At 42.7% G+C, this 23,608-nt stretch overlaps 3 protein-coding genes across 7 annotated transcripts; 2 read left to right on the forward strand and 1 right to left on the reverse strand.

Moving 5' to 3' along the window:
- Positions 1-571: 571 nt before the first annotated feature.
- Positions 572-2,629, forward strand: rex1bd (required for excision 1-B domain containing). Its single transcript, XM_077024543.1, has 5 exons — positions 572-724; positions 856-938; positions 1,047-1,251; positions 1,974-2,062; positions 2,191-2,629. The coding sequence occupies exons 1-5, from the start codon at positions 722-724 to the stop codon at positions 2,261-2,263; spliced, it is 453 nt and encodes a 150-aa protein (XP_076880658.1). The 5' UTR covers positions 572-721; the 3' UTR covers positions 2,264-2,629.
- Positions 2,584-12,305, reverse strand: crlf1b (cytokine receptor-like factor 1b). 5 transcript variants are annotated; one of them, XM_077024537.1, is made up of 8 exons: positions 11,837-12,305; positions 10,777-11,055; positions 10,319-10,448; positions 7,573-7,742; positions 5,942-6,099; positions 5,407-5,575; positions 4,216-4,397; positions 2,584-3,117 (listed from the first exon to the last, which is right to left on the reverse strand). In XM_077024537.1, the coding sequence occupies exons 1-8, from the start codon at positions 12,015-12,017 to the stop codon at positions 3,058-3,060; spliced, it is 1,329 nt and encodes a 442-aa protein (XP_076880652.1). In that variant the 5' UTR covers positions 12,018-12,305; the 3' UTR covers positions 2,584-3,057. The 5 variants fall into 5 exon arrangements, with proteins under 5 accessions (XP_076880652.1, XP_076880653.1, XP_076880654.1 ...); XM_077024538.1 differs by having other exon boundaries at positions 4,212-4,397; XM_077024539.1 differs by having other exon boundaries at positions 2,584-3,364; positions 11,837-12,304.
- A 945-nt stretch (positions 12,306-13,250) lies between these two features.
- Positions 13,251-23,170, forward strand: tmem59l (transmembrane protein 59-like). The gene is made up of 8 exons (XM_077024542.1): positions 13,251-13,561; positions 15,498-15,603; positions 15,973-16,067; positions 16,187-16,339; positions 20,374-20,482; positions 20,719-20,833; positions 20,942-21,059; positions 21,429-23,170. The coding sequence occupies exons 1-8, from the start codon at positions 13,397-13,399 to the stop codon at positions 21,585-21,587; spliced, it is 1,020 nt and encodes a 339-aa protein (XP_076880657.1). The 5' UTR covers positions 13,251-13,396; the 3' UTR covers positions 21,588-23,170.
- The last annotated feature ends 438 nt before the right edge of the window (positions 23,171-23,608 follow it).

Raw genomic sequence — 23,608 nt, forward strand, 5'->3', positions numbered from 1 at the left:
GTCAAATTTTCATTTTGAATCAGGGATCCCCCTCCCCCCCATCGATAATCACATGCCTAATGATCTTTAACTAAAACATATATTTTCAGATAAAAATTCAGTTGAAAATCAGTTGAAATATTACTTTAGTTTAATTCAAAATGATATGTCAAATTTGTTTAGCTAAATTTTAAGTCCTATTTAAGACACTATTTTATTTCTGACGAAAACAGAATCTGTAACCTAGTTTATATACTATTGGGCTTGATTCAATCCGTCTTTTACTACGGATTTTTGGATTATTTTAAACCTTAAAGGCAAAGACAAAGTCAGGTTTGGCTGCTATTGACGTGAGTAGATGTTTGGTTACCCTCTGATTTAAGTATTCGTGTTGGCGGCTTTTATTTTGAAAGCTGATTTTGCGCAGGACATTTTTGCTTGTCAATGGTTTTCATCTTTATACAACTTTTTTAATGTCAAATTTACGCGTGAAGTGTGTACATAATATTTATAACTTTACACGTAGCATGTACTGGAGTTACATTTATCGATACGAAAGTGTAAACGCCTCAGAATGCAGAACCATTGTGATACGGGACGAACACACAGCCGGACATGACGTAATATTTGTCAACGAAGGAAAACAGGAAGTAAGTGCAGCTGGTTGGCCGGGCAGCTGGGTCGTGTTGCTAGTGAACACACGTACCAAGCAAGCTCAGAAATCAACAGCGTTATTACTGCTATGGTAAGATGATATCCTGAATAAATGTTTGATTCGTGTACTAGTGTCTTTAACCTAGGTGAATGTTTATTTTCTTCTTCATGTAGCCCTTACTCGCACCATAATCTTACCGACAATTGTGTGAACGTTTCAAGTCCTCTCCAGATTTCAGAAGTTCGGTCCGGCGGTTTTACGATCTTCAGGCTGAGCGCGTGGAGGCGTACAGGCTCTTTGAGGAGTAAGACGTGCCTTTTAACTAATATTAGTCAGCTAACTAGTGAGCTGTTTCATTTGGCCAGCCTGTTGACCTCAGCCTTGGGCTAATATGTTGTTGACGTGTGTCCAGGGGACACGGGGCGTATTTGAGGACAGGGCCCCACTATGATTTCCAGCATTACCGACAGCTGGTTCACGAGATCGCGGAGGCGTTCTGCGGCATCAACAACGAAATACTGCAGATTAAAGTACGACTACACCGAGATTTCCATCGCCCAGATCTATCCCAGCACATCGAGAAGCTGCAACGTAAAGAGAAGCAAAAACTAGAGCTGGTGTGTACTTGGTGTTTATTGTCATTGTTATTATTTTAATCTTTTTTATATATCTGCAAAACCATTTACTTACAGAGCCAGTTTACTTACAGAGTAAATCTGTAAGTGGAAAAAACTTTAGTCCAGGATTTCGTGTTATACCACAGTATGTTAATGGTTTAAGTTATGATGAAGAAATACACACTGCACAACTCCGATTCGTTCTCTGCCCTCTCCAGTCAAGAAACCATGAAAAGGTAGAAATTTCAGTAATCTAAGGTAGTTTTCCATATTGTAATTAAAATGGCATGTCACACACCAGAAGTCTTGACAGCTTTGTGCTTTTGGGCATGTCTTTTTGCCTGAGCTTTTAATATCCTTCACTTCAATTCTTTGACACAGATGGAGCTGCAAAGTTAATTTGAACAAACAAAATGTCCTCTGAATACCGTCAGAGAATAATAACCTATTTCACTTTAATGCTAAAAGCCTGTCTGTGCACTCAACTCGTAGTTTGTACAGAAAATATTGTAAAAAGTGTTATTACATGCTACAAGTCATACGACAACAGTATAAGACTGTACTCACTGAAAATGTATCTGTTTTTACATCATTCATAATATGAATTTTATGAATCCTGAATGTGCAGTGTCTGATGGGAGGAAATTGTAGCTTGATCATTTTTATGAACTTTGACAGCACATGAGGATTAAGAGTCTGATTATTATCACTCTTGCTTACAGACTGCTAAATTGCAGCTGGCGAAGCAGTGTGTTCAGGATCACCCAGAAGATGAGGGCTGTCATGAGGTGGTCCAGGAGATCAAACAGGAGTAAGAGTGACCCTACCATATGCTTTGTGGTTTCAGTGTGCGGCCACTTTCCCCACGTCATGGAAAATACCTGCCGTACAAGGCACATTTCTGCCAATCGCCTCACTCACTCACTCTCTCCTTTTCAGCATTATAAAGAACAAGGAGGCTCTGAGCGAGATTCTGCAGGACTTCATGTACGATTCTGAAGAGTCCGAATGAAAGATATTGGGTCCTGCCCAGAGAGATGGATTTGTTCTCACCTATGACCTTCGTTTTCCATAAAGAGGAGCTGAAGCTACTGAATGTTGCCTCAGGGCAGCTTATGTTCCGTGTGTGTTTGCTACTGATGTTTCGTGCATCGCAGTGGAGACGATCACTTGTAGAGCATAGTTTGGAAACTGGGTCTGGAAATGTTATTTTAACTTGTTTTCTCTCTGGTGATCCTTTTGAAATTCCAACATTTTTATGCTCCACAATGACAGCTCACTTGTATATGACCAGTTCAATTTGTAGTAGTAAAAGATATTGCAGAATATATCTTAAATATGTCGAGATTTTATACAAAAATAAAATGGATAAACATCATCTTGCACTTATTTTAACAAAATATGTACAAATGGTATGCAGCTGATAATTCACCAGCCTGAGAATTATTGTGCCATTACATTTAGTTAATCTGAAAGCAGCATTGCCTCTATACTGATTAGCTGTAAAGAGTTTTGTATTTGTTTTAAAAACATTTTTTTAAGAACCTGCGTGTGCATGTGTGCAAAGTCTTTCTTCTGTTTCCTTGAAATGTACACTGGTAAACTCCCAACAAATTGTTGTAACCAATATTTGGTTGATGTGTCCAGGCAGAGCAGAGTTTCTGTCACTCACTCTCTCGTGAGTGAATTTTGGCAGGGTTCTGCTCTAATGGTACCAGATGGTAGCTGCTGCACAGATGATACACCACTGCAGGGGCAAATTCCATTTCTTTTCCGATTTCGACCTGCCTGATGCGTTCCCTCCGATTAAGACATCTGGGTCGTGCTCCGGTTACCTCTGAGCTCTCCCTTTCCGCGCCTTTGTCCCTGGAACGGTTTCACAGGCGCGTTCTCCTTGGTCTTTGTTCTTAGACATCACACACAGCTTTGCAACAGGGACATAACAGCTCTCCACATTCTGAGCTCCATTTGAAATTTTCAAAAGAGCCTTCAGGTTTGTCAAAAACAAACTATCCTAAGCACTTGAAAGTGAATAAAAAGACTCAGTCACATTTGTTGGCAAACTGTTCTAGTCTTGTTCGGACTTGTGCTAAGATTTACCGCTTTGTGGTACCTGAAAGGCAAGAAAAATTACAAGTAAATGATGACATAATGTATAGTGACTGCTCAATGTAATTGGTACCAGCTTTTCTTGAGGCAAGCTGCATAGAGCTTAATAGAGCTCCGAAGATGGATCTAAAAAACACTCTAAACTAAACCCATGTCATTAACAGTCTTCGGAGTCGAAAGAAATCCAACTGGTTCTGATAACAGGAACATATGGAGAATGTAGGTAGGTCTGCACCTGACCAAGCACTTCGTGACATTTGGGCCAGAATAGGATAAAATAGGAGGCGTATAATTTATCATCTATTATATGTATCGGTTTGAAACCGATAGTCTACAGTCTATCTGTAGCCATGCACAAGTTATGTTAGCCGTCCTCCAGCTTTTCATGGATGGGCAGATTGTGACTTTTGTGGGATAGATATTTTTTGGTGGTACTACTCTACAAAAACCCTGGCAACAATCTTGCCCGTGATCAGTTTGCATCAGCTTGAGACCAACAACCATGCCGCTAACCTGCCAGCATTGGTAATATAATAATATCTGGCCAGCACTGGTCCTGTGGTCTGATGAAATGACTACACAGATGGACAACATTCACCAACTGTACATGCGTAATTTACACCTGTAGGACAGGTGTGTCTAAGACCAATGAGTGCAGGTACACAGGTGTTCGTAATAAAGTGTCTTGTCAGTGTGTTTATAGGTACATTACTTACTTGTGCTGCTTACCTTGTTACAAGCGTCAGGTTTCAGGTATTCACCTTCATCATGTCATAAACATGTCAATCAAACAACACTAAACTGACAAAGTGGAATGCATAGAGTATGAATAAAGCAAGATGTCTCCTTACCTACCAGATTGCGAGTTTTGTGTGCCTTCTGTAGCCACACACGCCACTGGTCGTAAAGTTTGATGCTGACGTTGGTGCAGCCGTACGTGTGTTTCCGCACCCAGCCGAAGAACTGCTTCAGCTCCTGCCGCAAGGTGGAATTATGCTCTTCGGATTTGGGATCACACGTGCCGGTCTGCAGCCGCCCTACGAAGAGATACGGGTTCGAAGTTACTGCCGTTACGGTAAAATACCCCACAAAATACTCAAATGTGATATTCCTATAATACCAAGCACTTCTAAGCTGTGCCATATTCAACCTCTATTGATCGTATATGTCAGGTGCAAAAAAACTTTGATTAATCACAGGCAGATTTGTACAATACTGCAAATTGAGAGAGCTATACAGCAGGATTTCCATCACACATTTACAGGGAGGAAATGAACGTTGCTTGTGATCCGTAATTTGAAATGGTGTTCTGCAAAGCATTTTAAGGCATGAAAAAAGTCTAAATCATCCAAAATCTTAATCCTTCTAAAAAAGACAATGGGATGATCCTCGGACACGGCCAACCAGAGGGAACGACAGAGCTTCTCGTCTTTAGGCCATGTGAAAATCACGTGACCTGTCATTTTCTCCAAATGATTCAAAGTCGTTTCCATTCAGTTTAGATGAATCCACTGCTTTAAATGGAACGTGCTCAAACGGCCCATGCCTAGCTGTCTATGTCTAGCAAAAAAGAATTCATCAAGCATTCCCTTAGGTCAACAGACATTATCCTGCAGAGCTTTGAATGCACTGATGAGATATCCATATCAAGTTCCTTGACGTTTTTCGTTGTGTTGTTTTCTGGGGTTACATTCAAGCTGAAGCTAATTGACCCATGATGTTGCAGTCTCATCTGCAGAGAGGGAAAGTTCCATTAGAACTGCAGAACTGAGCGTTCCACGGATTCAACTTGGAGCTCTGATCACCGTGTGAACATCTCTACCAAGGAAGAAACATTCATACAGTTTTAGAGTTTTTGTATCTAAATCTGATTCTGATTTTTTAAAATTAGAAATGACTCTGATGTTGGAGTTTCCCTTTTTTTTTTGCCACAAGTGTTCGACATTTTATGCTTCGGGTTTTTTGCTTAGTAACAATGGGGTTTTGGGGTTTTGCAGAGAGTCCCAAGTGATTCTGCGCCTGCACGCTGCGATTCTGTATACTCACTGCTGCTCGGCGTCGAGGCAGCGGTCGGGTGGCTCCAGTCACTCCAGATCCCGGCCTTCTTTGAGCCGTATATGCCGACGGGGTTGCAGCGCACCTGGACGAAGTACACCGTCCCAGGCTTGAGTCCTGCTAACCGGCAGGACGTCTGATTCCCCACGTCATCCACTACCTAACGGGAGACAGACACAGAGTGAACATGGACCACCAATAACGATATTACCTCAGTGGGACGTTACATTGTGCAGATCCATTTTTGTGCACCGATTTTGTTTCCCCTACGGGTTTAGCGTGTTCAAACTTGCTTTCACAACCAACAACTAACTATTCATACAACAATCCCTCAGGGGCCCTCGTGCTGTTCTGAAGCATTTACATAAATCACCATTAGCCTGACACTAAATGCCGCTATTCTGTATATTTTACAATTTCATTCATTTTGATTAAAGCACTACTATGCTCGGTGTGTCTGTTCGCATTCCTCTGGAATTGCCCTCTAATCAGCCGAGCGGACAACAGGGAGTGCCCCCCCCCCCACCTTCCATTCTGCTCCATCCTCCAGACGGTAGCGGATCTGGTACTTGGCCTGGAAGAGGAAGTCCTTGAGAGCTGGAGGGCTGGCCCAGCGCACACTGAGCTGGTCATCCAGTTCTCCAACCCGAGTCACGTGAACGTCGGGAGGAGGATCGGTGGTCACTGAGATGGGAGAAATGCGCGACTAATCAATAATGCTACAGCACAGACTTGAGATGCAAAAGAAACATACATAATTGTTACCAGTGGGGGGAAAACAGATGTTATTTTTAGCCAAAACGCAAGGAAGCAAAAACCTTTGTGAAAAAAGACTAGTTACGTCAGGAGAAATATTGTCTAAATATATGGTATTGTATTGTGACTAAGTGAAAGGCAAAGCAGACGAGCATCAAAAAGTGTAACTTGCTGACAAAGAAATAGATGGAAAAGTATAACATAGAAAGGACAACAAAACGCCATGTCAATGTCTCTAACCTAGTCTCAGTCTAAATCATCACAAAAACTATATCTGTCCTACTGCTTGTGAACCACTTATAACCACCTCAGAACACAACAAATACGGTCCGACTGTTAAATCCTTCTTCCTCTCTGCCTTTTCTTTCTTTTTCTGTATTTTAGACATGCTTTATTAAAGAAGAAAACCCTATTCAGAGAAGAAGTAAACTTAAGGTCTATAAGCAGACTCTGATCCACATGAAACGGTACTGAAGGAGATGAGAATCTTTTTTCATCAAAACACATGCTCTTCTGCCTTGGTCAACCCCCCTTTTCTGGTTTAAATGTCTTACAGTTACAAGATATGTTTCTCTTGTTCACTCAGCATGTCTGTACTGTTAATTGACTGGTCTGTGAACAAAGTGATAAGGTCAGTTATGCTCTTTCCCCAGCCTATGATAAAAGCATGATGTGCTTTCTGTCTGGAAACCACATTAAAAAGGCACGATTTTATTGTAAACATGAGATAGGTCAACACTTAAGCATGGTCACTGAATCTCACATAAAACATTTATCGCTACATATAGAGATCTTTAAATTTTGCTTGTAAATATAATGTTCTATTTTTTTTTTACTGCTGTCTGTCTATCTACGTATAAAATTCATTGTTTTGTTTTATTTTTTGTTTTTTACTTTATTTATTTATTTTTAATAAAGCTTGCCTCCAGGGGCAAGTGAAATGAATTCCAAACTTTATTGTTTCCGAGAATCAAAAAGGACAGGGACGTTCTGTCCACCATCCTGTCCACTGTGTCCCTCGCCACTCTTTAACGTTTCATCCCGACTTTCAAACCACAAAAATAAATAAATAAATTTAAAAATTGAAAGGGGGATTCATCTTGGAAGCGTTCTGTCCCTGTGCCCTTTGTGACCATGGTTGTTAAGTCATCTGCATTCTAGCCCTTTTCTTTTCTTTTTCACACCTCATAAACTCCACGCCGAGGAAAGTGTGTGCGTACCATATGTGATATGCTCAAATGCTGTATAAGACGCCGGAGGCTGAGTTCAGTGTTGGGAAGCTTTGCCTGAATACGCACAGAATAAATCTCAAACGCCACAGCCCCTTTTGGCCTTTTGTACAGCTGATTTAATAGTGCACTCCAGCCAGTCTCGTACAGGAGGCATGGGCGTCCTGCTTACCCACATCTAAGATATCCAAGATGATGACATCAGAGGAGGAAGAGCCAAGCTGATTGGAGGCTTCCACCCAGATCTCATATGGCGTGAAGATGGCCAGATCTCGTGGGATGTAGCACGTATACGGCTGGCCCGTGTTGTAGTCCTCGCACTCCTTCTCTTTGCCGTACCATCTGCACAGTAATTAAGACCCGTTACGGCCGGGCCGTGCGGAGATTTCAAACACCGTTAAATATCGTGGAGCTTCGTTCCACCTGCTTGCCAAATTTTCAGCTCGATAAGCCACTCTGAAACCGAGCAGTACAGTCAGTAAGGGTCACCAAAAATTTGCAGAAGAAGCCTTTCAGAATTACTGTGGAAGGAATGCTAAAGAGAAATTATGCGTGCACTTGAACTAAAAATATAAAATAATTAAGTTTAAATAATGATGTAAATTGTTACTTAAAAAACAAAAATGTCACGATTGCTGGCACCCCTGCACCCCCGAGTCATCTTTAATACTGGATGAGGTGAAGAACACGTACAAAAGAATCGGAGACCATTCCTCCATGCAAGGTCTGTTGAGTTCCCCGAGTTCTTGGTTATTACTCATGGGCTGTGCCCTTAATCTCACAGGGTTTCCGCTCGGGTTAGGTCAGGGAACTGGGATGGTGATCGGAAGAGCTTGCTTCCGTGGTCAGCCGACCACGGAAGATTTTCACGGAAGATTTTCACGGAAGATTTTTTTGTGTAGATTTTCAGGGTATGCTTTGGCTCACTGGAATGCAGGAGGACCCAACCACGACCCAGTCGTAGCCGTCGAACAGAGGCAAATCCACCTCTGCCAAAAAGCTCTATTTTCGTCTCCTCCGACCGTACAACCTGGTTCCAATCAAAGCTCCAGTGATGTTTAGTGTACTCCAGGCGCTTACGTTTGTGGCTTTCACGACAGTGGAGGCTTTCTTCTGGTATGCCTTCCAAATACTTTGCTGGCATGGTGGTGGTATCCAAACTTAGTTTTGGAGATATGGTGATTGCAGGAGGTGAACAACCTCTCAGACCATCTGTCTTACTGTATATGGGGCTGAAATACACTTGTGGCCTCTACCAGGCAGATTCATCACACCTCGAGTTGGTTGAAACTTCTTAATTATTGACCTAATGGTGAAAATTGTTCTTTTTAGGGGGTGAAGTTATTTTAATATATTTCCATTACCTGATTTATGAAAGTTGGTAACTTTTGATAAATTTTACCACATGACAAGTGATGTTTAAGACTGGTGGCAGTCATGGTCCTATGGTAGGGAACTGATCTTGTGACCGGAGGGTCGTGGGTTCGATTCCCAGACCTGAGGCCATCACTGAGGTGCCCTTGAGCAAGGCATCTAACCCCAACTGCTCCCCGGGCGCCGGGCTAGGGCTGCCTACCGCTCTGGGCACGTGTGCACCACAGCCCCCTAGTAATCACTAGTGTGTGTGTGTGTGTGTGTGTGTTCTAACTGCACAGATGGGTAAAAAGCGGAGAACAAATTTTGATTGCGGTGAAAAATCACAATTGACAAAATATGGCACATTTAAGAAGTTAAAATGAATATAATGGGCAGTAGTGGGCTGAATCCTTCAGCTTTGGACAAACAAAATTATGGAAGCCTACGTCATTTTGTTTGTCCAAAGCTGAAGGAATCAGAATTGATATGTTTACACTTCATTAATTTACAGTCACTCAATTCCATTTCTACTTTTACATGAACAGCTTTGACTGAAGCTATATTGCTTGGTTTTAATTACCTAAACTTATATTATATATATATATATATATATATATATATATATATATATATATATATATATATATATATATATATATATATATATATATATATATATATATATATATATATATATATATATATTTGGCTGAAGCCAAAACTAAATCCATCTGCGCTTTCACATGAAGTTTAATGTTAACAGTAGGTTTTTTTTTTTTACCAATTTTACCCTAGTTTATTTAGCCTGCCTGTGTGCCTTGCTATCTCTCTGTGCAGACAGCATTTTTGTAAAGCGAACAGATCGCAAAAAATTAAAGAAGACTAAGGAAGAAATCAATCATTTTTAAAACAAAGCAATTAAAAATGTGTTTAGTAAAAGGAATTTCAGCACAAACATCACGCATGTTCACGTAGTTTTAGCTAACGTGTCTTTACAGTGTCTCGCTAAGTAGGTTGTTTCAGGGGTGGGGGGTGTAGTAATACTTTGCTGAATAAGTAAGCCATGATGGTTTACACAATTAGTTTTGCGAATTCTGTGGCTCCCAACTCTATGGGGTCCGTCAGAATCTAGTTGATGTTTATTGGCTAGCATTGGCGCAAACTTTGAAGGCTACACTGTGCTATATTTTCAGAACATCATTGTTATCTCATTCTATTTCATTCTATACTGAATGGATGGATGGAAGATACTTCCATAAATACTTCCATAAATAAACTTCTCTGGTCCTGTTATGGCCCTGGTAATATATCTACATTATTTTTGATTATTTGATTACCAAGAACTTCCAGGTACTGCCGATAATTGTGGCATTGTTTTTGAGAAAATTTATGTTTATTTTGGTTCTTATTCTTTCCTGGAATAGCTTTCATTTTACTGATAGTCTAGGTTTCTCATTAACACCACAGTTATCCCAGCAGTCATCTTTAGCAAGAGTGCCAGCAATTCTGGATGCCACTGTGTATGTTACGGTATAGACATTTGTGTAGATGTCCTAACTCACCGAAGCTTGTACTTGAGGATGTATTTGGTGCTGATGAAGGTCTCTCCTTGACTTCCAGGACTCCATCTGCAACTGAGGTCCTTAGTGTTCCGGGACCAGCAGGACAGGTTATCGGGTTTTTCTGGGGGCACTGCGCACAAACAGAGAACAGAGCACAAAAGACAACTGGGTGCTGTGGAGTCATCTTGCATTAGCATTCCCAATTAGGAGTAAAAAATAAAAAATAAAGGCTGACTTGATACGAGTGCATACACTGTGTCTCACTTAGAACCACCCGTTCCGTATTATACACAAGAAACTGAGTATCTCATCTTCTAGACCTGAATTTGTACACAGAAGACCCTGGATATCTCATATTCTAGACCAGAATTCCAGACCAGTTCTGCAATATAGAAAAGGAACTGTTTATCTGATATTCTAGACCCGAATTTGAGGATTTGCCACTATGATGCACTTACTTCCAACATAAATACAGGAGCCTGCCAGCACGTCTCCGCTGCCCCTGTGGCATACTAAGTTGTCCCCAGACTGCTGCTGGGAGCCATTGAGTCTGTGCAGCGTTACGCTCAGCTCTGTCGGACTCAGCACCGTGTAGGTGCTCCTGGCCAGCCGCCTCCCGTTCAGCGTCCAGTACAGCGAGCTAGCCGCTAGCCCGAGCTCGGCGCTAACAGTACACACCACGGTTAGGCTGGACCCGATGGGGAGTGCCGGGTCCTGGGGGGAGATGACAGCCAAGTCTGGGGGGAGGAGGGGGTCAGAAAAAAACCACAGTCCGAATTTATGACCAGCAGCAAACAGGAGTCCCTGAGCCAGATTTACAGCCACAGTGCTTTAGCAGTCAGGAGATCACTTGTAGAGGTCACCCAAGGTCATTACTCAAAAGCTTAAGTGGTTTTCCATCCTTAATACTTTCCTCCTCACAGTCATCCACGCTGATATGTATTGACATTTATGAAAAAATGCTCTAAAGCCTAAACTGGACTGTTTTACTGCACTGCTATTTAATTCCTTTAGGGACACTGTGGAGTTAATGTGGACCAAGTTTGCTCTTGGTGGGAGGTGGACAAGCTTTTTAACATGTGCCAGGAGGCCCATGGCCCTTAGCCTGATGAAATATATCCACAATCTCTCTGTCTCTGTGTTACACCGTTAAACCTTTGGAGCAGGAGCAAAACACGGACCATGTTGTCCTGCCTTGTTAATTAAAAGTCAAAATAGTGTGTAGTTTTGTGATTAGTTCACTTTTCTCTATCGCTACAGTTCTCCTGCACTGGATTTGTTATAACGTAGTTGCAGTCTAGCACATGGTGCATAAGACGTATGCTACGTTTCTCAATTTGCAGACCTGCATTGTGTTCTTATCCAGTTTCAATGTGTCCACGGGGCACTGTGTGACAGCAGGAACGTTGACTTCGCTCGCGCGCGCCCTTACTCTTGTAGTTACACAAAGTTCAGCGAGGAGCATGCAAAGGAGGACGCGTTAGCCGGAGTATCGATCAAGTATCCTAAACTACTTACGTGAGGTTGAGGTTAAAGCGTGAGGGAGCAGAATCAGAAGCGACAACGTCGAGATTGATAATGCCATTTTCACCGCGTCGCTGGTGTTCCGTGAATTGTTTTTGTCAAGTTGTTGGGGAAAGACGCACGGATAATCCATCTTTGTTTCTCGGTTGAAACGGCAAAGGCCCCCGTTTGGCATAAATCGGCAAACAACGTCAGGTGTGTAAGGTCTTTGCCATTGTAGAGAACTACAATGCCATACAGCTCGTCTGAGTTTTAGAAATATTCGCGTGCGTGCACGCCTCGAAGGCTGAAATAAGTTGATACTGCCGAAGCTCCTCCCAAATCTTCCCAGTCATTCTCTAGTCATTACTGGCTGCTCCTTCATTTGTTCATTCGTTCCTATTTCAATTTTCCTTTTTCATTTTGACCACTTAAGGACAAACATTAGAAATCAAGTTCAAAATGCGAGTGTCGTGCTGTGAGCTATATTCACGTGTTTTTTTTTTACATTTATTTGTAGGAACGTTTTGCATGGTATAGGTAACTGCTGTTCTAGTTCAACCTGCCACTGTTTCAGAACCACAATTTTGGTCCAAAGCCAATGAGTAAAGAATATGAGTGCTTTTCAAGCAAAGCAATAATAAACTTTGTTTCTTGCTCTCGCTTACCATAAGTAGCTAAAATATTGAAAAGTAATAACACCACAAGAGAGTTCATAATAAATTAATATACTCCACAAAGAAGATGCACATGAAAGGGCTTCAAAAACCATAGCATGCGGCTTCAATATTGCCACTGTAGTTTTGGTCCTAGTAAAAAATTATTTTCTCTATTGGAGAACAGTGAACAGTGTGAAATTACTCTTAGCTGCATAAAACCGCCAATAAAAGTTTAAATAGATGTCGTAAAGCTGTCAAGTGTATAGTCAGGTTCTAATTACAGCAAACTGAGTTCAGTTGGCACCGTCATCATAGATCTACGCATCCACATGTTCATGTTAGATGTAGGAAGCGCGTGACTTGTATCATGCATACCATACAAATTACTTGCTATTATAAAATGAATACTCTGACGTTCAAGCAGGTAGGGTGATCTCGGTGATAAATTGGACTATTGTATGGAGGCTAACGTTTGATCATGTGCTATGCCCCCAATTGATGTGCAAGGTGTATAATTAGGAATTCAGAAACATTCCAAACTCGGCCTATTATCTAAGCAAGTGTCGTGTATTCGTTTTAATATTTGGTTTTTTTGTTTATGTGCATGGCTACCTAATAAGCTTATACATTTCTGTCACACAAGCCTGACTTGTAAATATATTTTTGTTGCTTTTTTACTTAAATTACATTGCACTGGCAAAATGCTTTTTGTGCAATTTCGAGACATAATAATGACGCACAAAGTAACCCGTCGCGCGAAGGACGTGATGATGTTCTAGGTGTGACGACACACCGCGTCCAAACATCTTAGCGAAGCAGATATAGACCGAGTCGGAACCGAGACGGGTCGCGACGCATAGATACCGCAAACGCGACAGAGCACGCCGAGTCCGTGGGTATTGACATCGGCGAAAAGATGTTTCAGGTCGGTAGCAGGATGTGCGGCGTGTCCGCTGTCGCCTCTCTGGTCTTTGTGGCGTTGGTAGCAGCATCTTCTGATTTGTTTGACAACCAACTGGGAGACATCAGTTACTGCAAAAAACAATGCCAAGTCACCATCAAAAACAAAAGCCCTGCCAAAGTAAGTGACCTAACTGAAACCATTCGTCCGCAGAATGCAGGTAGCTGTCTGACATTTGCTGTAACACTTCGAGTGGGGTTCTGCAGAGTAAAACGGGGTTTCTCACCCGCAGCCATTTGCAGCACAGTTTAACCCGTTTTGCTGAAAACAGAATTCGTGGGGCAGCCTGCAAAACGGAAACAAATGTTTATTCATACCAGTGAACTTCGGTTTTAACTGGATTGTCGATTTCGACACTGCGCAGATGTGTCAGCATCATTTTGATAAGGGCCTATATGGCGGTAATTCCTAGATATAACCGTTTCTGCATCTTCGCTCCTACCCCATGCAGTCTGCATCTCAAGATCAGAAAATGACAGTCTGTGTTATGGCGCATGAGCTTTGATGGTCTGCGACGTGAGTCATGGACCATTTGTTCCGAAATATAGTCACAATCAGCGCTGATTAAACATTTCGTTAAATATTCGTTAACAACCAGCATATTCTTAATGCGAATAATTTCTTGACCAAGTGCTCTGTGGTCCATTTCCGTCCATATGACCGGTGTTAGATGCGGCCTGTAAACCATTTTCATGAAAATGAGGCGCGTTTGAGTTGATAAGAGGCTGTTGTGTTATGCGCCGCACTAATTCATCAATACCACTGACTCAATTCATTATATATGAATAATAATCAAACATACTCTTTATTTGGTAGAGACGGGGTATTTCATAGTGGGCGAGTGCAGATCACCTTGGTCAGGTGTGGTGGGGGGTGTTCAGGGAGATCACGATAATAAAGCTTTAACCAGCTGTTAAATGCAGCATGTTAATGAATAGATTAGGATTCCGTCCGGACAGGCTCCCCATACACTTCTACCTACAGCTCAATTTAAAACGTATAGCCTATGTGACGCGAAATAACAATTTATACACTGTAAAGAACCTAATGTCTAGCACATAGTGTCCAATGAATTAAAGCATCATCCCACACAAATTCAAAAGAAATGCGCATTGTAAAACACGACAAACTGCGGCCCCAAGATAAATAAATAATTTTCTTGATGTTTTCTTTACCACCGTACGTCGGCGCTGTTTGATTAAATCGTCACTACTTCAACCAGGCGTTATGTAGCCTATTGTTTTATTTCGCAAAAGAAAGGGAAATGTTGCCGTTATTATGTAGCCGCTGGGGGGGATGGCAGGTCCAGAGCGTTTTCTCTCTCAACGGTCATCGCACATGGGCAGCTGTAAACCACAGCAGGCTCTGACATTCCTCTAGTGGGTTCGCTATTCATAAATTCTCTGTTCAGTTATGGATCTCAATACGTTCCATTTTTTCTGACATTTACAGATAAACAAATGAATTACATAAATCTTCTCATGTCCGGTATTCCAGCATTATAATAAAGGTACTACAAATGTATTCTTCAATATTGGAAAATATCCTGAATAAAATGCATCTTTATTTGTTTTATGCAAATAATGCTAAAATAAATAGGATTTAAACTAACCAAACACTGCAGTCACATGGCCTATGAAGAGTTACTATGCATTTCTATTGACAATATAAACATCCATTTATAATATGGAAATTGATTTGCTTCAGTGCCGATGTGCTAGTTGTGGCATATATTAGACTTTGTTTGTAAACAAAACAAATTAAAAAACAAAAACCAGTAATGGTAACAGTAGTACACAAATTAAATAATCCTACTGTGACCAATGGCATACGGATATGCCCAAGATGTGGGAAACAGAACCAGAGCTCTGCATGAAGTAGAATGTTTTCTGAGATCATCTCACATTCCATTAATGTTTCTTAGTCATTCACACACTTTAATAAAAAAAACATCTGCATTTGTGGTCATTTCCAACCATGGTTTAGAGCACTTGGTGCCCCTGATTTGAAGGTGTTGGTTTTTAAGGTTCTTCCAAAGATCCTTGTGTTCCTCTAGGACTCCATCATGAACGCGTGTTATCGTGGATGCCGCCTGTACTCCATCTGTCAGTTCGTCAACGGCAACACGGGCTTCAACAGCAGCAAGGAGGAGTGTCAGGGAGGTAAGGCCTTGGGCACACGTGAATCTGCGGCGTGACGTGTGTGTATAGCACAAAGGTGCTATGGTATCTCTGCAAATAGTATCCAATCATATCTTATAACATTTTACTTTTGTTTTGGAAGGCTCAAAGCATTCAGCTTAGCCTTGGTTTTCTCTAGCAGGTGTGCGCTCGCAGAGCTGTCTGAAAGAACGGTCTCTGTCGGAGCAGCCCAGCCTGTGACAGGCTGCTTTATTGAAAATCAATTGCGTGCCCTGTTGTGAGAGGCAGATGCTCAGATGTCTGTTAATATTGATGACAGCCAGCCTTTTGGAATGGGAATGGATGTGACTGACACCTACCGTGTGTGTGTGTGTGTGTGTGTGTATACAGCATGCCAAGAGGCATACACTAAGTTACTGGAGCAGGAGGCTTGCAGCACGGGCTGTTCCAGCCAGCCAGCCGAACCTGAGATCAAACGCAGGAAGGTAAATGTCTTTGTGCTCAGTCATCACCTATGGGGGGTGTAGGGTTTTTTTCCCCCATTTGTACCTACTTGGCCCACAAATCACATGCCTAACCAGTATCTTGGGGATTTGCCCTGCAGCTCAAGGCGCTGACTAACCGTCCCAAGCCGGTCTCAGTGATGGATGCAGTGTCCAGCTGGTGCAATGATATTGTCAGCTCTGCTCAGAGTTTCATTTCCTCCACCTGGACCTTTTACCTGCAGGCCGATGATGGCAAGGTGGTCGTCTTCCAGGTGAGGTCTTGGAACAGAGCTCTCAAAATCACTATTTACAACAAGCAGAACAACATCAAATATACATCAAAGACGGGGCAGTCATGGTCTGGTGGTAGGGAACTGGTCTTGTGACCGGAGGGTCGTGGGTTCGATTCCCAGACCTGAGGCCATGACTGAGTTGCCCTTGAGCAAGGCACCTAACCCCAACTGCTCCCCGGGTGCCGGGCTAGGGCTGCCCACCGCTCTGGGCACGTGTGATCCACAGCCCCCTAGTAACCACTAGTGTGTGTGTGTGTTTAACTGCACAGATGGGTAAAAAGCGGAGGACAAATTTCGATTGCGGTGAAAAATCACAATTGACAAAATATGGCAACTTTAGAGTAAATCTTTTTTTTTTTTTGTATAGTTACTTGAAATTGTGACCTGAAAATACATGTGTATTGGACAGGGCTGCAGTTTCTGCACTGTGGCATAAAAACTCGTGTAGACCAGAGGATACGTACTTTGAAACGCCCACCAGCACACTCTACCCAAAGTAGCGCACATCTCCCTGGGGGTCAAACTCGAGTTTTTTTGGTTCAAGCTTTGCTGGCAGTGAGTTATGGGATGGATTAAGCCGAAAAGTTCTTTGAAATAAGCATTCAGCAAGATCGACACAAACGTAGCAGTTTCTGCAAGCTAAGATGAAGCTGGTGTTTAGTGAGACGGGTACAAGAACACAGAATTAAGTCATCACGAGGCCATCTGCGTGTCCCTTTGTATCCAGAGGCATGATGTATGTTCATCTTACGGTTATGACACTGGGGAAGTGAAAAAGAGACCTCCATGGGCCATCAGTCAAACCAGTGTGGGTTTAGTGTGCAGCTGGAATACAGCCAGTCACTTAAAATACCAAGTTTGGCAAGACCGTAGTTGGGGGTGGGGAGCACGAGGAGGCAACACTGATATCTAATGTCTAAAGTGAGCATCGTGGCTAGCATTGAGGTTGCAGGACTAACACTCTGTCACAATAGACATCATTGCGGTTGTATGGGGGAAACGAATGGTAGGCAGTTTTGGGGTTTTTTTGCATCAGGCATCTAAATGGAGTAAAGAACGCTTTTCTTTTCTTGACGGGAGAGAGGAGTTGTAGCAAGTGTGATGTGGATGGGTTTCCATTTTCGAACAGTGACCACCAGTCTGTTTTCTGCCCGTCATATCTTCCGACAATGTAGCGCATGTTTTTTTTGGTCATGAGGCATTCACTGCATGGTGGGATTTTAAAGCTTTTAAGGATTAACTACTAGTTAAACAAATGCATCTTCTTTCAACAATCAGGCATCAAAGTAAACATTAGCCTTTTCAAAAACGTCCACTGCCTTCTACGTTTAGATCTTAGCCACGATCTTAAAACAGATCTTAGCCACGATCTTAAAACAGATCTTAGCCACGATCAACACGCATCATGTCGTGCAGTGGCATCTGCAATTTTCATTTTTTAAGATTGAGCTCTTTTGTGCATTAAATGGCATCAAACCACCTACCAGAGGTTTACCCACACAGGTTTCAAACATTGTCGTATTGCAATTGAGGACTCTGAGAGGCCTACACGATGGCTGGTTGATCTGCGCCCCAGCGAATGCCACTTACAGGGCAACATATTCCACTAGTTAAGCAGCTGCCTGGCCTTAATCATGTTCATCCCTTCTCCCCAGGCCTTTGATGAGTCCCTCAGAGGTAATCAGGCAAAATCAGTCCGTTTCCTTAGAGCCAAAGAGTAAACACGAATGCGCAGCGCGCTAGCCACTGATTGGCGGAGGGACAAATCCATGTTTCGAATGAGGTCTGGCATCTTGTTTAAATTCCAGCCGAGTTCAGCGTGGACGCGGTGCAAGACCTCTTCCGCCAGAGCGGAAAAGGAGGCAAGATGGGTTCACAGACAGAAAAGCCCAAATAAGGGAAATGGGATTGTTTACAATTAAGTCAGCGGCCTCTTGTCCTGGCGAAGTCTCATGAGCACTGCTGATCACCTATGGCAAGTTTGGCAGTAATGCGTGACAGATGCACATCAGACCTCTTTCACTAATGGCAAGATTCCATTCGGTCTGCGGCAAGTGAGCATTAACTTCCTAAGATGTGTCCCCCCCCCCCTTTGATCCTCTCCCCTCTCTGACATCTGGATTCAATGCTTTTGACAGCATGGCTTTGAATAACAGTGACTGTGAGAGGGTTGGGGTTATGTTCAACCAATGAGACCTGGACAATCAGAGAAGATCTGGGCCAAATTGCCCATTCCATGTTGCATTTCTTGGTACATATGTCTTCACTGGAGCTTCATAGTTCTTCTTGTTTGTTTCTTTCACATGTTCACGTAAGGCATTCTGAATCCAAGCAGATTTAAACTTAATATCTCTCACCAGTGAAGCATCTCTAGGAACCTTCATCTTGGATATCTGGTGGACCACCAAGGTATTTGTAAACAGTTCTCTAGATGTTAATCAGTTGTGTACTGGCTTGAAAGAATAATACAGAGCTTCTAACCCATCTGTCCTTCTGATCCAATCAGACGACAGTCATGCGAATTTGGTGCTGCCAGCCCATATGGGACAACATGAGATTTCTTCATAAGGACTTTCAAAGGTCTGCTCTGTGGAGGTCACCACCACAAAGCGTTTGTTTAGGAGAACACAATTAAGCAGAGTGGAACTCCTCCTCTGGTGAGCTCCCAGGGAACAACTCCAGAAATAAAAGCATATTGATTCACACATTTTATAACAAAGAGGGCTCTGAGTAGCGGAACAGACCCGTCCTGTTTCAGAACCAGTGACAGAAAATTCAAGTTGTTCTATGAGAGTTACTGACCAGGTCTTCTGGTGTAGACTTCTTCAGATGGCGATCTCACTCTCCTCCAAGCCATGCTGGCTGACTAAGCAAATTTTGGCTGGTTGCTGCTGGAGAAACAGGCGCCATGCATATATTTAATTCATCAAACAATATTTCATCCACCCTGCGCAACATTTAGTGAAACATTGCCTGCCTATGCGTTTCAGAAGGGAAGATATTTATCGTGCCTGCTATTGAGAAACAGCTGCTTTCTACATTAAAAAATGTTAGGGACTTGATGGAAAACATGTTACAAGAAACCTCTTCAAATACAGGTGGACTGAACCTGGAAGGAAACCATAGTCCTGGGTTACTTTCAGTGTTCATGGACGTGAAGGTCATAGTGCATATCAATCCTAGGGGTCCCATGGTGAAATTAAGCCATCAAATGTGGCTTCGATAAGGTTTTATTTCAGATGACACTATTATATTCTTATGGGTTAACCCTTTATGTCCCACGGACTCACTAGTTCTTCCAGCCTCTCTAGCCTCTAGTTGTCCACTAGGTTGCATATGTTTTATTGAATTTTAACCTGAAGTTTTCCTCAGTTGTTCTCAAATAAGATGCCCTAAATAACAGATCTGGAGTGTGAGAAGTTAAACCACTTACTGATAATTATTATAGTAGTGAATAGTAGCAGTAAATAATTTTACAGATGGTGTTCTCATTAAGATTATAGTTCTGCTAGTTCAAATTATATTAATTCCATGCAATTCTTGTCGCTGCGCATACTCTGTGGATCACCAGAAGATCAAGATACAGGAGACAACATGCAAGACTTCAAGGTCTCCATTGTGGTTATTAGAGATCGAGGTGGTGCGGAGATACAAAAGACAAGTGCACAGTACAAGGGAGACTTCACAGAAACCGTGTTGTAACACAACGACTATATATAGGCTGTGATTACGTCGCTAACAAGACACAGGTGATGTGGATTAAAGAGGGGCGGAGCAGGGCGGAGAAACTAGGGCCATAGTCATGGAAACCGTGAGAATGCACCGCTTCAACCATTTTGTGATTTCTTTTTTTCTTTCCTTTTCCTGTTTGTAAAGCGTACTGGGTACCAATCAGCCCATGCGAGTCTATCCCAGCTTGCTGTTTTACTCAGAAGCTTCTCTCTTTAAATCTCTTAATACTTAATGCTTAACGCTCTCCCTAGCTTGCTTTTATGTTTGATTGGTCTTACCAGAGCCAGCCCGAGATCGAGTACTCCTTGCCCGAGTTGCAAGCCCCACGTTCCAGCGTTGCAGACAAGCCCTGGCCCCAAGTGAACTCCCACACGCAGCGTCCACACACTGGTGAGTGGAGCGCCTTCGACTCGGGGGTGGGGTCGGGGCAGGGTGGCGTGGGGCTGCAGGGGTGGGGGGCTGTTGACAGCTCTCTCCTCCTCTGTGACCTCAGCTCTGGGTTCAGCAGGAGCGGTCGGCGTTCATCCGCCTCCTCGCTGCGGCTCCCTGCGTAATTCCGTAGCCCCTCTGCAGGTCACAAAATCGATGGGGCGTCGGTTGAAAGCGCTGACTCTGCACCCTTACAGGCGGACGGGCGCACGGGGACAGGAATGCGGCAAAGGCAGCGGGCAAGGGGAGGCGCGTGGGCCAGCGTCCCGAGGATCCCGCCGCCGAACACGACTTCCTGGGCTGCATGTCGAGGTGAGCGGGGGGGTAGGGGTGGCTCGAGTTGGTTGGTTGTGGTGAGGGGTCATGGGAGGGCAGTGGAGATGATGGGTCTGTCTCTCTTGATGTGTCTGTCCCTCGTAGGCGTTCCGGGCTGCCGCGCTGGATCCTGGCAGCGTGTCTCTTCTTGTCCATCATGGTGATGCTGTGGCTTAGCTGTGCCAGTCTCGTCACAGCACCCGAGCAGCACGTCAAGACTCAGGTGTGCACGTTCTCATCAGTCGAGGCCCCTCCCTCTGCTTAGCTCCAAACCCTGTGAGGTCCAGAGCCTTTTGCTGTTGTAATAGATATTTTAAGTCTCTGGATATAGAAGTCTGTCCTATTTTAGCATTACAACATGCTTTTTTACATTGTCAGCCAAATGTCGTCAAACACATTGTGAGGTAGTGTAGGTGTCAATTTAACAGTGTCCATTTTGCTTTGTTTAATGAAAATAACATCTAACGTTGCGTGGAATTATTCATATAAATATACTATTTGCATTAGGACTATAGATTATCAGAAGTGAACCAACGTCCTCAGATACTGTTCACCTTGAAGTCTGCTCTCATTGGCTGATTTTTTACTGCAGCTGAGCATCAACGGAGATAAGGAGTTCCTGGACGACATGCCCAAGGTCAACCCCTACCATTTGACTCCCGTGATTGCTGTGGCAATCGGCCCATCCGAGGACGGAAAGGAGGCAGGGCCACTGCCGGTCAAAGTTGACCTGAACAAAACCTCCCTATAGAGTGTTGTTGGGGAGAACTGTCGAAATCTGTTAATCTCTTAACATTTACAGGGAGAAACATCACTCATTGTTTTCTAAATAAACACGCATGGCACCATTTTAATACATCATTTATAATTATGTCCTGTCCGGAGTCTAGCGTCTCCACAGAATGTGCAACTGTACTATAGGTGATTGTCCACATAAAATACTGATCTCATGTTCAGGTACAATACAAACTGATAACAGAGTCGTATTTGCTGAGGACCAAGTTACACATCTGTCGCGAAACAGTCCAATGTATATATTTTTCGCAATGTAGATGCATTAAGTTTTGTTCACTATACAATACTACTGATGAAAACTTTAAGAAGAACGAGTTTGTTTGCCAACCGTTGAATGCTGCTCTTAAGACTGTAGATAAGTAAGGACACACCTCGCAATTTATATTAGGGGTGAACGCTTCCGGTGTGCTCGCGCAGATTAATTAGCGTCACGCGGGGACGGTGCACGCGGGAACGGTGCGCGCGTGAGGATGAGCCTGCGGCTCTGAAGGTGATGCTGTTGTAAACTGTTCGGCTCTGTTAATGTCAGATACTTGCTGACAGCCGTGGAGAATCCAACCCAGCCCATAAACTGAGCCTCGCAGCTGGAACAGTTGATTAAAACAACATTTGCACAACATGCAGATGGAGCGCTAATGTGTTATTTGAAACGGCGAAGACACTCTTAATTACAATGAGAAAAACAAGAACGCCGACAGCTCAGCTTAGCTTGGGAATGTCCTCTGTCACACTTAGAAATGAGTTTTTGGACAGAGGGAGATTTAAACAGATATTCTTGCCTGTTCCCAGACAACTGCCCCCCTAACAGTTCGGGACGCATGACGCCGTGTACATACGTGTAGTTATTTATTTATGTCACGTTCTGTGTTGATGAGACGTTTATGGTATCACTAATGTATAAGGTATCAGAGTCGCATCTCATGTTTAGATCCTGGTTCTGTCCCAAGTGCCGCTGTCTATACCGCCCCATCTGATATTTACAGCCAGTCCGCGGTTCTTAAGGTGCGGCCGAGGTACATTGATGTACAATAAGAATGTGAATTTCTCTAATACCCTTGAGTCGTCTATTTTGTTCTCTCTCTCTCTCTCATATATATATATATATATATATATATATATATATATATATATAATATTTTAGTAGTTCTACTTCTGCTTCATGCTAGGCTTTGACAAATAGATACATTTGTAACCAGCTGTATAACCGGCCAGCCTATGGGGTTCTTTCTAGTGCTGATTGTCTTGTAAAGCTGTTTTGCCCATTTATTCCTAGTCGCAGTGCATGTTAGTATACGCTACAAGACTCAACAACGGCGTCTCTTTAAAGCAGCTACTGTAGGCTTTCATTTTTGTGTTTATAGCTAAATGTTGATAGGCAGTGTAAATCTATAATTATATTATCAAGAAGGAAGAAACTATCCCTTAAAAAGTCACCATCTTAACTGGTTCCAAGTCACTGCTGTATAAAATAAAATTTCTTTTTTTGAAGTTTTCATTGACCTAATCCGTACACAGAAAATAAAGTCTTTTCATGTTGTACTTAACTGAGTGTATGTAGTATTTGTTTGCTGCGGAATTAATAGTTAATGTACCATTAATTCAGGTTTCATCTTTCTCAGCATTTCAGAAAGCGATAGCATGTGAAATACCTGTCGCCGCTAGAGGGCAGACTTCACTATGCCACAGGATTTCACTTCCGTCGGAAAACAGAACACTGATCTATAGACAAATATTTGTTCATTATAAAATTGACAGCCTGTCAATCATCCATAACTGTGACACAAACATAACGTTGCTATGCAAACTGCATGGACAGCAAATCAAAATCAAACTTGATTGAAGTAGAAATCAAACCAATTTTGAGAATAGTAAAAAAAGTTAATTTTCATAAATTTTTTTACAGATTCATAAACCATATTCGCAGATTTCATACTGTAGGTTTTCCAATGCTGGGCGAAACTGGATCCTGAAAATATT

Source organism: Brachyhypopomus gauderio, chromosome 12, assembly GCF_052324685.1.
Source record: "Brachyhypopomus gauderio isolate BG-103 chromosome 12, BGAUD_0.2, whole genome shotgun sequence".
Taxonomy (NCBI): domain Eukaryota; kingdom Metazoa; phylum Chordata; class Actinopteri; order Gymnotiformes; family Hypopomidae; genus Brachyhypopomus; species Brachyhypopomus gauderio.

Bases quoted from the DNA above. Each gene is read 5' to 3' on its own strand.
- rex1bd (XM_077024543.1), top strand. The intron at 939-1,046 runs GTAAGACGTGCC...ACGTGTGTCCAG, and splicing joins GCGTACAGGCTCTTTGAGGA to GGGACACGGGGCGTATTTGA. The intron at 1,252-1,973 runs GTGTGTACTTGG...TCTTGCTTACAG, and splicing joins AGAAGCAAAAACTAGAGCTG to ACTGCTAAATTGCAGCTGGC.
- crlf1b (XM_077024537.1), bottom strand. From the start codon at position 12,017: ATGCCAAACGGGGGCCTTTGCCGTTTCAACCGAGAAACAAAGATGGAT. The intron at 4,398-5,406 runs GTGAGTATACAG...ATCTCTTCGTAG, and splicing joins TGCCTCGACGCCGAGCAGCA to GGCGGCTGCAGACCGGCACG. The intron at 3,118-4,215 runs GTAGGTAAGGAG...AAACCGTTCCAG, and splicing joins CACACAAAACTCGCAATCTG to GGACAAAGGCGCGGAAAGGG.
- tmem59l (XM_077024542.1), top strand. From the start codon at position 13,397: ATGTTTCAGGTCGGTAGCAGGATGTGCGGCGTGTCCGCTGTCGCCTCT. The intron at 13,562-15,497 runs GTAAGTGACCTA...GTGTTCCTCTAG, and splicing joins AAAACAAAAGCCCTGCCAAA to GACTCCATCATGAACGCGTG. The intron at 20,834-20,941 runs GTGAGCGGGGGG...TGTCCCTCGTAG, and splicing joins TTCCTGGGCTGCATGTCGAG to GCGTTCCGGGCTGCCGCGCT.